Here is a 14,670-nt window from a genome sequence, read left to right on the forward strand (position 1 = left end):
TATTGGTTATGATGAAATTTCCTTTCTTTCAACTTGAATTGTTTTTTAGTATTCAAACATGAAATATAGTCTGATTTCTGATCTGTAATGATATCTGAATATGCAGACAGGAGCACAGTTCACAAGATACAAGAGAAAATGAAGGTTCTTAAAAAATTTAAAAAGCATAGCATTCTGAATTGTTTGGAGGAAGACTTGGGGAAAGAAAAATCTTCAGGACAATGATTTGTAAAAGAATACCTTATATAAAGATGAAATTGAAATTTAGCTTTGATACTAACGTTTGTGGACATTTTTGCTTTGTCTTAAATATGTGTATTACTGTTGTGATGTGCACCTGCAGGAAGGGGCTGCACAATAACAAAGGCATTCTTAAGCTCCTCTGAAGCTAGAAGTCCTCTAGAAATTTACTTTTGCTGGAATTCCTAGAGTGGAAAAGCTCCTTTTGCAAACACCGGTCAATCAGCCCAAGCCAAAAGATGAGTTCTGCCATGCCTGATAATTGTGAAATAATTGCCCTTAACAAAATGCTAGATTTTGGAAGGAGAGAATCTTTTGGACCTTATGGATGCATAACCAAGAAGCAGAAACAAATAGTTTTGTGTCTGTTTCATTGTGGCTCAAAATTTAATCTTGGCTATGTTAGTGCAGTATAGTTTGCAAAAGGAAGCGTATGTTTGCTAGAATTAAATGATGATAAAATTTCTCTCCTTATTTCAATAAGGAACTTTTTCAAAAAATTATGTCAGAAAAAGAGCTAATCACAAGATAATTCATCTCCAATGTTTAATGTGATAACAGCTTTTTAAAAAGAAGCTCAAAACATGAAGCGTTGATGAGGTTTTCCTTCACTAACTGAGAAAACTTGTAAGATGCTTTTTAAAATTCTTTTTCTCCAGATCTCTTTTTTTATGAACAGTTTATGAAGTAAACTGTTACTGTATGTGTTTGTATATATAAACTATGCTAATAGTACTGTGTGTGGTATTGGAGGATCGGCATATAAATACTTTGGAAGCAGTAACTGAAGATGACTTAAGACAAGCTGCCAGAAGCTTTGGGTGTTTTTTAGGGGAGAGAGGTTGCCTGAGGCACAAAGGTGTCAAGCACATTCCACTGATACTTATGACATCCTCTTCATTGTCTTGCTAATGTAACCTCATTTATATTGCAGGTAACTGAAGTTCGACAAAGTGCTCTCACATGATATGGCAGTTCCTACTGATAGTGAATTGAAAAAGCAGACTAGTTTTTAGGGTGTGAAGTCATGGTTTGGAAGGTTCAGGTTCAGTGATTTGACCTGTCATTTAAAGCTTCTGTGTTCTAAACCCTCTGAAAAATGCAAATGAAATAGACATCTCCTGAGAGCTGTGCTGGTTAAGCAAAAGAGACTTAGCAGTAGCTTTGCATTACTCATTACCCATCTGCAAATTAACTTCATCCACTTCCTTAAGACATAACAAATGGTAGGAGTAAGTGCTCCAGATAATGTACTGCAGTTAAATCTAAAATCTGTAATACGGCAGCTATGTATTTATCTTAACAAAGTACAGAATCTGTGGAGGAGAAGATGCCATTACTATGAAACATGGAGATTCCTGAAGGTTTACCAAGCTGGCATGGTGTGGTGTTGAAGGTAGCTTGGAGTTCAGTGTTTTGCCAAACACGACTTTGGGAGTTCAGGGACAGAGCTTGTTATTTTAGTTCTATAATAGAAATAGAGGACATGTGAGTCTTTTGGGAGGAGTACCTTTATTAAATAGCATCACTTAATGACACAGGATTGCCTGTAAATATTCTTAATAGCAACACAAGACAATTTTAATGATTTTATGCTAGTTCTAATCCAGTCATTAAACTTGCATTGGATTCTAGTTTAGATTTTTGCTATAGTTGTCTGATGCAGACTTTTTTTATCTCAGTTGGTGGTGCCATACCATTGCTTTCTAAAGAACCTGCTACAGCCACAAAAAGTCACTGGATAAATCAAGGAAAGATGCCTCATAACCCTTTGGATTCCAGCGCTCCTTTGATAAAGAAAGGGAAACAGAGAGAAGTCCCTAAAGCAAAGAGACCAACACGTCTTAAAAAGGTGCTCATATTTTTTTACCTTAAATAGGACAATACAAGCTAATGTAACTTCAGTATTACTCTGTGAACCTGTTAAACCTTCCGATATAGAGATCAGCATCCAGTTGTGTAAATTCAATTTTAGCTTTCCTTGGCTTAAAGAAGGGGAGGAGAGGCAGGGGAGTCTTGCTAAGTAGCATATACAGATTCTCCCAAAAGATATTTTCTCACTTAAGTCACTTGGTACCTGAAGCAGTCCCAATACAAAAGTGTCCACGTACCATTTAGGGGTACATCCAAAGAAATCTTCTTTGGTTTGGCTAAGATATGCTAGTTTGCAGGACTGGAGAGAATGGATCAAACAAAGGTAGTGTTTCTGTGTTCTTACAAGCCAGAATTTTAGTTGATTCTGCAATAACTAGTGTTAGATCCACCTGGTGATTTCTCTTGTATCTTCTCTTTGCCTATTTGTGTTGCTTCCTAACATGTCTTCAGTACAGAGGATTTTGAGGTACCACTCCATCACTAGATCACTTTTTGGCCTAGAACCATTCTTACAGAGGTAGTGAAGGTAGTTTAGTGGTCATTCTGTGCTGCTTAGTTGAATTTCAGAACTGTACAATATAAACCACATATATAACAAACTCTGGCGAGTGATACTAATTCCTGTGTCTTCTGGCTGTTCTATCTTCATGCCATCTATTTTCCAAAGTAGGTTTGAGAAGACAAAGATTGCTTTGTGTGTGTAATAGTTGTGTTCTGAATATGGTAGGGAGCTTATTTTTGTTCTTCGTTTATCTATGACAAATACAAAAGGAGAAATTTATTTTTGCAATTAGATTCTATGGTGTAATTAATTACAGATTTTGGGTAGATTAGCTGAGCTAGTGGTCATATATACTGCTATATACTCCTTAGTAGTTATGAAAGCAGCAAGGGAAGATGAGTTTCAGGAAACTGATTATTGCTTTCAGCTACAGTAGCATGTATGGATCCAGGGTATGTTCTGCTTTCCTTCCTTCTATGTACCGTATGGCTTAGCTGTCCATGGTAATTTTGTCTCTTTTTCTTCAACCAGCAAATTCAGAGACAGTGATCTATTAGACTCACTCAAGATTTTGAACAGGGGAATAAAGGGGAGGAGTAACTGTGCATATATATATGCATATATATGTAAGTACTTGAGCGTTTGGCTGAATTGCTACGAATTGATGGTCTGAAGAATAAAGATAAAGAGGGAGACTTTTTCACCTGCTTCTCTGCATTGAAGCAATTAATCGCTTTAACTTTGGTTCTGCCTTTGTAGTTGATCCTTAGTAGTTATTTTCTCCACCCAGACACTGGTAATCAAGGAATACGTCCTATTCTATGTAGATGTAGGGACTATCTTTCCTTCTTTTTTTGTGCAAATTAAAAAAACCCCAAAATATTTTAAACTTAAATGACAGTGCCAAAGTTCTTTATGGCCTGTATGTAAACACTTATAACAAACCAGTTTCTCTTACTCTATGTGACATTGAATTGATTTGGTTTTTTATAAATACATTTTTTAGATTATTCTGAAAGAAAGAGAACAACGAAAACAGCAACACTTGTTAGAACAGACTGCAGTACCAAAAGATGAAGATAATATTTGTCAGTCTGCAGAAAATATTACTGAAGATGAAATGCTTTTACAGCATGGTCAAGCAGGTATCTTTCAAAGGTTATCATACAGTATTGTTATGGTTTGAGAAACCCACAACAATTTATTTTTGTTTGGACAATTACTCTATCACTTAATGACCCCTCCCCACCCAAGAAAGGCAATCAGGAGAAAACAAGGAAACCCAAGGGTTGAAATATAAACAGATTTAATAGAATAAGACTAGATAGATAACATAACACTAAAGAACCAATATTGATCCCAATACCAATATAAAATTTATAAGGATTATACTCAGCCAATTCTATCTGTAGGAAGCTGTGCACTCCCAGCCGTGGACAGCAAATGTTGGACACTGCAAGTGCTGTGGCTGCAGGAGGAATGGAAGGCCTCAGGGGTCTGGCACAGGGGTAAGAAGTTCTCTGAACCACTGCCATCAAGGAAGAGAGAACTTCACAGCAAACTTTCTAATTTATATGTTGAATGTAATGTTCATGGTATGAAATAGTCCTGTTGGCCAGATTGGGTCAAATGCCTGGGTCTCACTCTTCATCCCTGCACTTGACTAACTTGAAAACCCTGAGACCTTGAAATCTGCATACCATAGTGGGCTATAAAGTAAATATTTTCACAAATTCAGACACTAGAGTCTTCTAAACATGCAGTTTTCCCAAGCATTAGAAGATAAATTAGTCCTGTATTGCTCAAACCAGGACAAGTATGTAAATGCAGGTTTTAGAGTGAGCACACTTAGTACTTTCAAAAATGTGTACCAAATGAAAACTGTAACTTCAGAATTTTCTAAGATTCAGCTTGGGCTTATCTAGATTTTAAAGTGTGCCAAAGCTGATAATTAATGTAGTTGAGTAATTGGGAGTCTGATTACTGTTCCATACTTTTATGCCTGTTAGATTTATTATATGTTGTAATGAGAGTCCCTGCATCTCTTTGGCAATCTGTTTAAAAAGAGATATAATAATAAAAACTAAGAGATAAAAAATGTACGACGTGTTCCCCTACTACCACAGACTTGTAATACTGAAGTAATGACTCTTCAAGACATACTTGACAAGTTAGTCAAAAAAATTTATTGAAAAAAAATCTTTATTTACCTGATAGCTGTTCCTGTAACGCAAGTTGCTGAAGGGTTTCCGGAAAACACAGGGATCAAGGAATCTACAGAAGGTTCTATGAATTCAAAGCAGTTAACCTCCAATCTTCCAAAAATCCATAGTAGGAAGTTTAGAGAGTAAGTATCAATTGTGTTGATGTCTGGTTTTCCACAGTACCACTGATACAGCATTTCTCAAGCAAGATGTTTCAACTGCATTCTGTGCAACACTAACTGGAGTTTAGACTGAAGGTTCTAAATTTTTTTTCAGTTTTTCTGTAAGCTGACACACAAGCAAAGAAATGATATCCAGATAAATAGTCTGTACATAGTTGTAATTCTCACTTCAAAATGCATGTTCCTTGAAAAAAAAGATCAGAAATTCATTAAATTCATTAGAGGCTAAGGAAGGATAAGGAGCTGCTGTTAAAGTGTATTTTAAATAAATGGAGTGCCATCTTAATATTTAAGGAAAAGAGTAGTACAATTTATTTTCAGTGTGTACTTTGGTTTTCTTCTGCCAGACCCAATGGCAAAAAAGTAAAGAATGTGACAGGCCAGTTGACGTTGTTGACTGTGCAGTTGAGATATCTTTAGTTTTTCTCATTGAGACCCTTCTTTACTGAACGATTTTTTGGGTAAAATCTGGGGAGAAAAATAATTTGGAACCCTGATCTTCCCCAGGGAACACTAGAAGTACAAAGTACGTCTGTTTTTAACCTTTCCTTATGAACACCATAAGGCTGTAGTTGATAAGTGAAAGAGGATGATAGACAAAAACTAGGAACCTGGGGAGAAGGAATTTGATCCATATTTCTGTCTTTGTTAGGAAATATATCAGAATTTTGTACTTTGTTTGCTGTTCTTTGATTTATATAGGTCAAAATAAATGCCCTCAGAAAAATGCTTCAACAGAAAAACATGTACGTACATACAAATCCGTATAAAACATATATGTAGGTTTATTGTACATGTGTGTATGTATTTTTAGTATTGTTTGATAGGGGAGCCAGATAAAACAAGTAACAAAACTTTATGTATAAAGTTCTCAGTTACTGAAAAAAATGTTAAGTAAATTTGTGTTTTCATGATATAACAAGTGTGTTTGGAGTGAAAATGGAAAAAAGACAAAGACGTAGAATAGAAGGTAAACTGTTTCTATTTTACATATTACATATTTATGTGTTATATATTAGTAATTTTAGGGGTTTAACATTTAGTCGATCCTTTCTTCCAGTTATTGCAGCCAAGTACTTAGTAAAGAAGTTGACAGTTGCGTGACAGATCTCTTAAAAGAACTGGTTCGTTTCCAAGATCGCTTGTATCAGAAAGACCCAGTAAAGGCCAAGATAAAACGCAGACTTGTTATGGGTCTTAGAGAAGTTTTGAAACATCTGAAGCTGAAAAAACTGAAGTGCGTCATCATCTCTCCTAACTGTGAAAAGATTAAGTCAAAGGGTAAATAAGTTTAAAAATATATATGTTTGTTTAATAAAAGAAATGCGATAAAGCAGACTTAGTATAATAGCAAAGAAGAAGAACTTATTTGAGTAGCCTTTAAAATCCAGTCATATAGAGATGCCTTCCTTCTTCAGATTTGTTTACTGGTGCATAGCTGAAGTGTGAGCTGAGTCAAACTATCTGGGATGGGGAAATTATATGAAACTAGAATTTGTTTACTTATCAATTTGCAGTGCATCTGTGCAAAAGATTGTACTAGCACAGCTGAGAAGACACAAAGGTCACTGATGTCAGCTTTGCCACCACAAGAAGTCCTGTTGTTTCAGTCTTTTAGGCCACAGATTGACAATAAGTTGTCAGTTATAGTTTATTTAAAATTTGTTGTAATTATTGTCTTTACTTTCTACTAAGTTTTAAATAACTTTTTAGAAGCTGGCTCTTCTTTTTAATACTACATAAGACTATACTACACATATAACAAAATATGGAATACTAGCAGTCTAAGAATACTGCTAATTAAAAATTAAGAAAAAAATGTCAAATTCTGCTTTGAAAATGGAGATCAAACACTTACTGAGATCCTTGTATTTTTTTCCTATAAACTTCTGTAGTTTCAAAATGCACCTGTAATCTTGGGGTATTTTTTGCTGTCATTTAACAGTACTGGGCTTCAGTTTCAATCACCTTGAATAGTGTCATTCTTTGCGAATTCTGTTGTCTGCTTCAGGTGGGTTGGATGAGACTCTACACAACATTATCGACTGCGCCTGTGAACAAAATATCCCGTTTGTTTTTGCCCTTAATCGCAAGACCCTAGGCCGCTGTGTGAACAAAGCAGTGCCTGTGAGCGTGGTGGGGATTTTTAGCTATGATGGTGCTCAGGTAAGCTAAATATGTAAGTTCCTGTTTTTGTTTAGCTTTACTTTTTACCTGTAAGGGAAAAAAAAGTACTCTGACTTTAAGGTTTTTTTTGTTTGCTTTGCTTTTGCACGCTTACACTCTTTATGCCAGGTCAGTGGCTTATATGAAAATTTGATTTTGGAAGTACAGTCACTCAGCACTGTTCAAAAAGGTAGTTGGCCATCTCTTCCTGACATCCTCTCTATCTAGATCTTTTTCCAAATTTTTATTTTTTTTTTTAAGATAATTTGTGTTTTTATACATTCTTATAAATGGTTTGTTTTTCATCTGTTTACACATACTTAGCTGTTCAACTTTTATATATGAACATACATGTTCTGAGTAAGGAATATTCATTACAGATTTTCACAGAGATGTTAAAACTTAATGTATGATTTAATCTCTGAATATTTTGTTTCCATAGGACCATTTTCATAGAATGGTACAACTGACAACAGAGGCCAGGAAGGCCTACAAAGATATGATAGCAGCTTTAGAGGAAGAAGCTGAAGGAGGATTAAGAGAAACCCAACCCAACATCTTAACCACTGAATGTGAAAAAAATGGCATATCAGAAACTGGTAAAACATCTTCCAAGGACTCTGATGAGGATGTACCAAATTATAGTGAGTATTTACTGACTTGTTTTTGGTTCAGTTTTCATTCAAAGTGCATTTCAATTTTACCATTTGAAACAAATGACACCTGACACTTAAGTGGTTAGCAAGGGGGGAAATTCTGTTTTTCTGTGAGTTCCCCCCACCCCTCTAATTTTGTAAACCTGAGGTCAGCTCTTAAGATGTCTTAGAGAAAATTATTCTCTGAAATCCACTGATGGCAAGTAGTATTCATTGCTTTGTCCAAGGAGGTTTAACAGAGCTCCTTAATATTTCTATTTGTTAAAAAAACTCTTAAGTTTTTATCTAGAAGTGCATATTATATAAGCATGGCAGACTTATGTTTTGTATTGAAGCCTGTTTGAGGTGCATCTTCCTGTTCTGAAACTGTTCATGTTTTGTAAAGGCCGCTTACTTCTAGAAACACATTCCTCTAGTCCTGCTCATATAGTCACCAGACAACGACAGTAATCACAGATACTAGGCAATTCAAAACTTCTTTGAAAGTTTTGAAAACTTCTGAGTTTTTTTAAATTTGGATCCATCTTCAGAGTTAGGCTTGCTTGAGTAGAGAGCTGGACAATTGGACGTCAATGGATCCCATTGCTTCTAAAGTATTCTTTCATGTGCCATCTGATGTCATGTGGTGTACACGGCAGCATGCCCCTATGCCAACTTATCTCAGCACTTCCTTTGAGGAGGAAGTAGAGAATCAGTGTGACTTTTCATTTTAAGTTTTTCCTCAAGTATTATACAGTAACTTGTTTATTTGTTGTTTGTTTGTTTGTGTTTTTTTTTTCTCTCTAATATTCCCTAGTTAAAATCTGGAAGAGAAAACTTGAAGAAGAGTATAACCCATATGCACTGGAACTGGAAAAGAGTGCAACTGCTGACATGGTGATAGTGAATTCGGAAGAGCATCAGTAAATAAAGACCTGTTGGGCTTTTAATATGATTTTATTAGATCCCTAGGAAGAGAGTAGCAAAATTTTAAAAAATTAAGAAATATATGTTCTGAATCCCTTTAAGTAAAATACACACTGGAGCACATGAGGCACTGGCTAATGCTCTTACATTCTATGTATTTCGTTGATTACTATAGCAGATGACAACAGCAAATTGTCTTACCCCCAAACCGCTTAAACTGGCTTGACATACTTCAGTGGTTTTATGGACTAGCATTGATTTGTTAGTGATACAGTAGACCAAAAGAACTTTCTAGAAAGATAAATTTATTTGGGAAGAGATTCCATGAGCCAGAAGATTGGGGCTTGCAGAGAGTAGCTTTTTATTTTTAACTCTTGTTTAAAGAACTTCAACTCTTATTTGGTTGTGGGTTTGATTTTGTTTTTTTCTTCTAAATAAACCTGCTTAGGTGGGCAGGCTGGCATCAATGTCCCTTTCTTCCAGTCTGCAAGAAATTAATTCTGGGCAGGCAACTTGATTGAAACTGACAACGGAAGGCCAGGATGACAAAGTTTCCCAATTAGCTCTTCTGTGTGATATTTTGTTCTTCTGGGATCATACAGCTGGTGTAATGGAGAGAGCATTGACTACAAAAGTCTGAAATTCCTGACATGAAAACACTTTGTTTAGAAATTTTACAAAGTTGATTAAGTGTACAATGATGATGTTTCTGCTGCTACTGAGACTAGTTTATCATAGGTCCTTGAAGAACAACAACTGTGCCATCCTGCTATCCTATCTGTACCTTCTCTGTGCTGACAGACTCCTCATTCCTTCACTTTGGGGTTGTGTTGGTGTATATATGTAGGAGTTCTTGATCAGTCTCAATTTGTATCAAAGATAGGGAAAACACAGTAGATAAAATTTTAAAAATAAAATGTGCTTATAATGGTGCTGGAGCGTCTTAGTGGAAATGTCCTATATAAATACCATTCTTTACACAAGTTGCAGACATAAGAGGACAAGCCTAAAGAAAGGAATTGGAAGATGCACATGGAACTTATGTCAGCTGTTCTGAAAGATTATATAGATGCTGTGTGCTGCTGCCAGCATCTCTGAAATGTGACTGTAAGTGCTTCACCACACTGAACATTCGTAGAGCAATACTTTGGAAAGTAACTACCTGGTGAAGTTAGAAGTTATAAAAAAGCTTTAAATAACTTTGAAATTTCAAACAATTTTGTAGAATGTAAATTGTATAAAATGTTACAATATATTGATTCTATGATGTATGGCTGTGACTCAAGTCTTCTTGTGGGCACTTCATGATACTTGAAATGTCAATTTTGAGGAAGAACGTTGGTAAGGGAAGCCAGCCTTAAGCTGAAATGCACAGTTGGTCACAAATTATGATGATGATCTTTTTGTATTAGTTTCTTCTAATCTTAAGTGGAAATTGAGGTTAAAAGATCCCAGTGATGAAAGATGGTTTCAGCTAGCAGCTATCCTTGATCCAGAGGTAAGTTCTGCTTTATTTATATTTATATCACTTTGATACACATCTAAAATTCTGAAACTGCTAACCCTAGTCACTATAAAGAAGAGCATGGAAAGTTACTTTGGAAACATTATAGGTTGTTCAAAGTCTTAGGGAGTTATTTCCTGTTCTTAGAATATAGCAAAAAAAATCACTTATAAGGGATCATAGCTGTGTTCCCTAATTCTGTTATACAAATGTTTTTTTCACAGAGTTGATCTAAACAAAAAATCTGGCAATCTTTTTGTACTACTTACAGTACTTTGCTTCAAAGACAAGGTGAAGCTTAGCTACGCTCATCTAAAACACAGACCTTAATCTTAAAAAGCCTTACCTTCCCACCCAGCACCCCAGAACTAAACTGAACTCTACTCTAAATCTAATGAACAAATACATCAGGGACAATTCAAGAAAAGTCTTTTTATAAGTTGTCCATTAGCCATAAAAGATGTCATAAGAGAAACATAATGGGGAAAAAATTTCTTTTGAACATTAGTGTCAGAAGAGTATATCAGCATTAATTTATGATTTTCAATGTGAAAAATTGGGAAAATGGTTTGTATATAAGAATTTTCATCCTGTATGTGTGACATCGGTCATTCATGTGTGAAAAGGGTCATTGAGGAAGGTCTTAGTTTCCTACATTGAAGAAAGCATTCTCTTCACTCTTATCTAACTTAAGTCTTACCAGTTAGGGGATAATTTAGGGATAAATACAAAGCTTTCTGCTATGCTAGGAGCAGCTGTCCCCATGGACTCAAGCTATAGTGATTCTTAGGTACCATTTTACTTGCTTCCAGAATGTTAAAAACCATTGAGAAGGTAAGACAGAACACTTGAATTATGCCTCATACTTTTGTTTATTAGATGCAGAAGGACAAAACTCTGAACAGCAATGCAGTAAAATAATTTCACTGTGGATTAAGTAGATCCTCACATTTTCAGTTTGCAGTTCTCTAGGAATAGGTGAACTTGATGCAATTGTAGAATTCAACATAGAATTTTTTAAAGCTGCCACAATTTTCTCAAATATAGAAGAATAATTTGGAAAAACTAAAAGAGTCTGCTTTAACTTGGGTGCTTTGTAATCCATCTGTATTTTGAGAATTAGTCAAAGGTTCTTTATTTGGTACAGAAACTTTATTGCCAAAGGAAATGTGTTTGAACAAATGAGCTTGCTGACACCGGAAAGGAATGCTCTTCAAAACACTGGGAACAGAGTATAAAGATAAACACATTAAAAGAAAATAAATGGAGGAGTTGAAGTGTCTTTAAATAAATGTGATCCGCATCTTATTATTAATCTCTAGATCGTATGCCAAGATCATCAAGCCCAAAATTAATGTGTGTGCTTAATGAACTCAAAACAGAAGCCATACATCATCATTATATTGTTTAAGCAGCGCAAGTCTTACTGAGACCACTTCTGTTCTTCATTAAGCTGAAATAACTGGCATCAAAAAATCAGTGATAGTTCCAGCATGGAATGGGTGGCCTTTCTTGTAGCATGTAATTTAGTTATCCTTTGATGCAATAAGGATATTCTCTTCTACCTCAAGCTTAATATCAATTTTAATGCCAGCAGTAGCACTTGCAAATACCTCTTTAAATGCTGTAGTATTAAGAATACTGGGTACTCTAGCTTGCATACATTTCTCCTTCTAGCCTCTTCATTCCTTTATCCATTAGAGGCTGTTTTTCTTATTGCAGCTCTCCTGAAGAAGAAAAAGTTCAGAATGATGTGTTACTATTGCTTTAAAAATTAAAATGGGGTTTTATATATATAACTGTTATATATACTGTATATATATATAACTGTTCCATATATACTAACTGTTCGAAGTGCAACAAGCATGTGTCATATCCAAAAGTTATCAAAAGTAATCTTTGTTGTAACTGTTGGAGAAAAACATTAAAAGCTAAGTATGATGTATTTTTTTTTAAAGGCAGGCCAGCTTTGGTGGACAGTATGATTTAAGTCCAGTAGTCTCTGCAATCCAGTTAGTCAACAGATGGGATGAAGTTAATCTACTATATTCAGTACACATAGACTTAACGTTTTGGGCAAGATGAGAGCTACTGACTGATTAGCACTTGGTTAATGAACTGAAGAAGCAAGATGACATAACCGTAATATATGTCATAGAGCAGATTTTACTGCTGAGGGGGTCAGGAATGATGACATGTACAAAAATACATTTTATGGTTTTTGCTATGTAAATATACTTTTGTTACTTAAATACATTTGGTTGCAGAAATATGAAAGGCTATTCATAAAACTGGGACTGTAGTACCTCATGGAGAAAGCACTGTAGGAGATACCTTCTCCAAAAATTCTTACCCATGTTTTCTTCCAGTTTTGCATCATCTTGTCATGTTTGCTGATGGCACTTCTCCAGGTATCAAATTCTTTGGTCCATCCATCCTGACCAGCACTATCTGAGAATTGTACATGGGATGATTATATAACTACATAATAATGAAGTAGGTCGATATCTGTTCAGCTGCCATACTTCCTGTGGAGGACTGAGCTAGAAGGAACAAAAGCTACCATCTTGTGCTTCATTTTGCTCTATGTACTCTCATGTTATTTTGGAAGTAAGTTCTATTCAAGTGGTCATGTTTCTTCCCATCTGCAGCAAACTTTATAGCCTCTAGGGTAAACAGATTCAGTGCCTTTGTCTGTGATTTGAGGTCTGGAAAATACGACCTACATGTTAAAGTTCAAACCCATCTAAGAAGCACAGGAATGTTCAGTTAGATCACACCAAGCTTGGAGAGAAGAATGATGTGGTAGAGCTATTATGTCCAGCTGTAATTTCCCCATTTTTTTTTTCAGTAATGTAATTCTCAAGCTATTTTACTGCGTCTTGATAAAATTCTAGTTCTAATTCTGTCAGCCAGTTTTTTTCTGGCAGAACGTAGCACTGGAGGTGACATACACAGATGTAACACTATTTATCCTTCAGGACACTAGCAACAGTATATAATGCTTTAGGACCACAGTGAAGGCCTCCCTTTGTTTTAGATTTACAGTAGTTCCATCGAGATGTTCTTCATTCTGCCTCTGAGGCAGATTTTAAAGTAACTGGAGGAATGGCAAAATAACTTGTGTAATTCCTACTGCTTTTCTCTGTCACTGAAAAAAGAAGGGTTGAGCTGTTCTTGACAAATTCATGTTTGCTATTAACCAGCTAATTAATTTTTTCCTTCACTCTGCCAAGAAAATCCATACTATATGATCTTCATTGCTCTTGCTGTCTTTTTGAAGAATATTTAGACCTTTTCCAGGCCTGGATAAGTTCTCAAAGGCTAGTTGCAAATGATTTTCAAGTTGCATTGATCATTTCTGGCTACCCAAAGATCTTGCACAGCTGCTGAAGTTAGACTCTCCTGCCCAGTTAGTGTCCAAGTGAAGAGGTGGGAACTAACCTCACCCAACTACAGGTGGTTTACAAATCACCTGATTTTTTAAAATCCTGGGTGGTGGGGGTTTCACTTTACCATCTGACTTCCTTGGCATTAAAGCACTTTTCTACATTACCCTGTAATGTTCTGGCAGAGTACCTATTTTTAACTCTAGTACTTATCTGACTTTTGGTTTGTGTGTATGAGTTTAGCAGTTTTGGTTTCATTTCTAGATCATAACTGCTAATTTGCAAGTTAATCCTTTGTGCAATGGTGTGGAAGAAAGAATTTTTGTGGCTCTAAAACCTTTTCATAAACAATTGAAGTGGTACCATCTTCAGATATGCGCAAGTTTTATGGGTGAAAATTACAGACCTTTACGCATATCAGGGTCAGGCCAAACACAGCATACGTTCAAAACCAGCCTACCTTTATCTTCCACTGTGATGTGCACTTCTGATGTTGTGTTCCCAACTTTTGAGATGAATGTACATTTATATTCTGTATTTTCTGATACCGAATCTTTCACCCAACTCAGAACATGCACTCTGCCATCAAACAGCGTATGAGATTGTTCAGTGATACATGCCTTCATCTTCTGTCCTTTCTTCTTCCAGACAAAATAGGAGTCACCTGGACCTGTGAAAACACCAGTCATCTTACTTTGTAAGAAAATACAAAATGAGTCTTTGAAAAGAAAACAAAAGCCTAAAGGACCTCAAGATTAGGCTCAGAAGCATAGATGGTTGATTGTAATGTTTCTTAGGTTTCTTCAGATGAAATTCTGGGAAACAAAAACCTGGCATAAGAAGGAGCTAGCACTGGTAATTTAGGTTCAAGCCAAAGCTGTAAATCAGTTTATATGTATAAAGGAATTTTTTCTGGATTCTTACAAGGGGGAACTTAGCCCACAAACATGATAGAGCAGATGATGAACATCGGCACTATCTGCCTTTGTGATTTACTGTAGAACTAGATCATGTTACCTACTGCTGATCAAACTATCTTCTGGTAC

General features: G+C 35.7%; 2 protein-coding genes across 3 annotated transcripts in view; one reads left to right on the forward strand and one right to left on the reverse strand.

Annotated features, from left to right (window-relative positions):
• Positions 1-10,001, forward strand: part of SECISBP2 (SECIS binding protein 2) — a 28,144-nt gene extending 18,143 nt beyond the window's left edge. For both annotated transcript variants that reach the window (XM_074165658.1, XM_074165657.1), the window contains 7 exons: positions 1,923-2,092; positions 3,624-3,762; positions 4,835-4,964; positions 6,064-6,284; positions 7,015-7,169; positions 7,612-7,813; positions 8,622-10,001. In XM_074165658.1, the coding sequence (XP_074021759.1) occupies positions 1,923-2,092; positions 3,624-3,762; positions 4,835-4,964; positions 6,064-6,284; positions 7,015-7,169; positions 7,612-7,813; positions 8,622-8,731 (1,127 nt within the window). In that variant the 3' untranslated portion in view covers positions 8,732-10,001. The remainder of the gene's footprint in view (positions 1-1,922; positions 2,093-3,623; positions 3,763-4,834; positions 4,965-6,063; positions 6,285-7,014; positions 7,170-7,611; positions 7,814-8,621) is intronic.
• Positions 10,002-11,932: 1,931 nt separating this feature from the next.
• Positions 11,933-14,670, reverse strand: part of SEMA4D (semaphorin 4D) — a 34,839-nt gene continuing 32,101 nt past the window's right edge. The window contains exons 15-17 of the mRNA XM_074166037.1: positions 14,085-14,294; positions 12,589-12,686; positions 11,933-11,962 (exon numbers count right to left, since the gene is read on the reverse strand). Coding sequence (XP_074022138.1) covers positions 11,933-11,962; positions 12,589-12,686; positions 14,085-14,294 — 338 coding nt within the window. The remainder of the gene's footprint in view (positions 11,963-12,588; positions 12,687-14,084; positions 14,295-14,670) is intronic.

Source organism: Numenius arquata, chromosome Z (genome assembly GCF_964106895.1).
Source record: "Numenius arquata chromosome Z, bNumArq3.hap1.1, whole genome shotgun sequence".
Lineage (NCBI taxonomy): Eukaryota > Metazoa > Chordata > Aves > Charadriiformes > Scolopacidae > Numenius > Numenius arquata.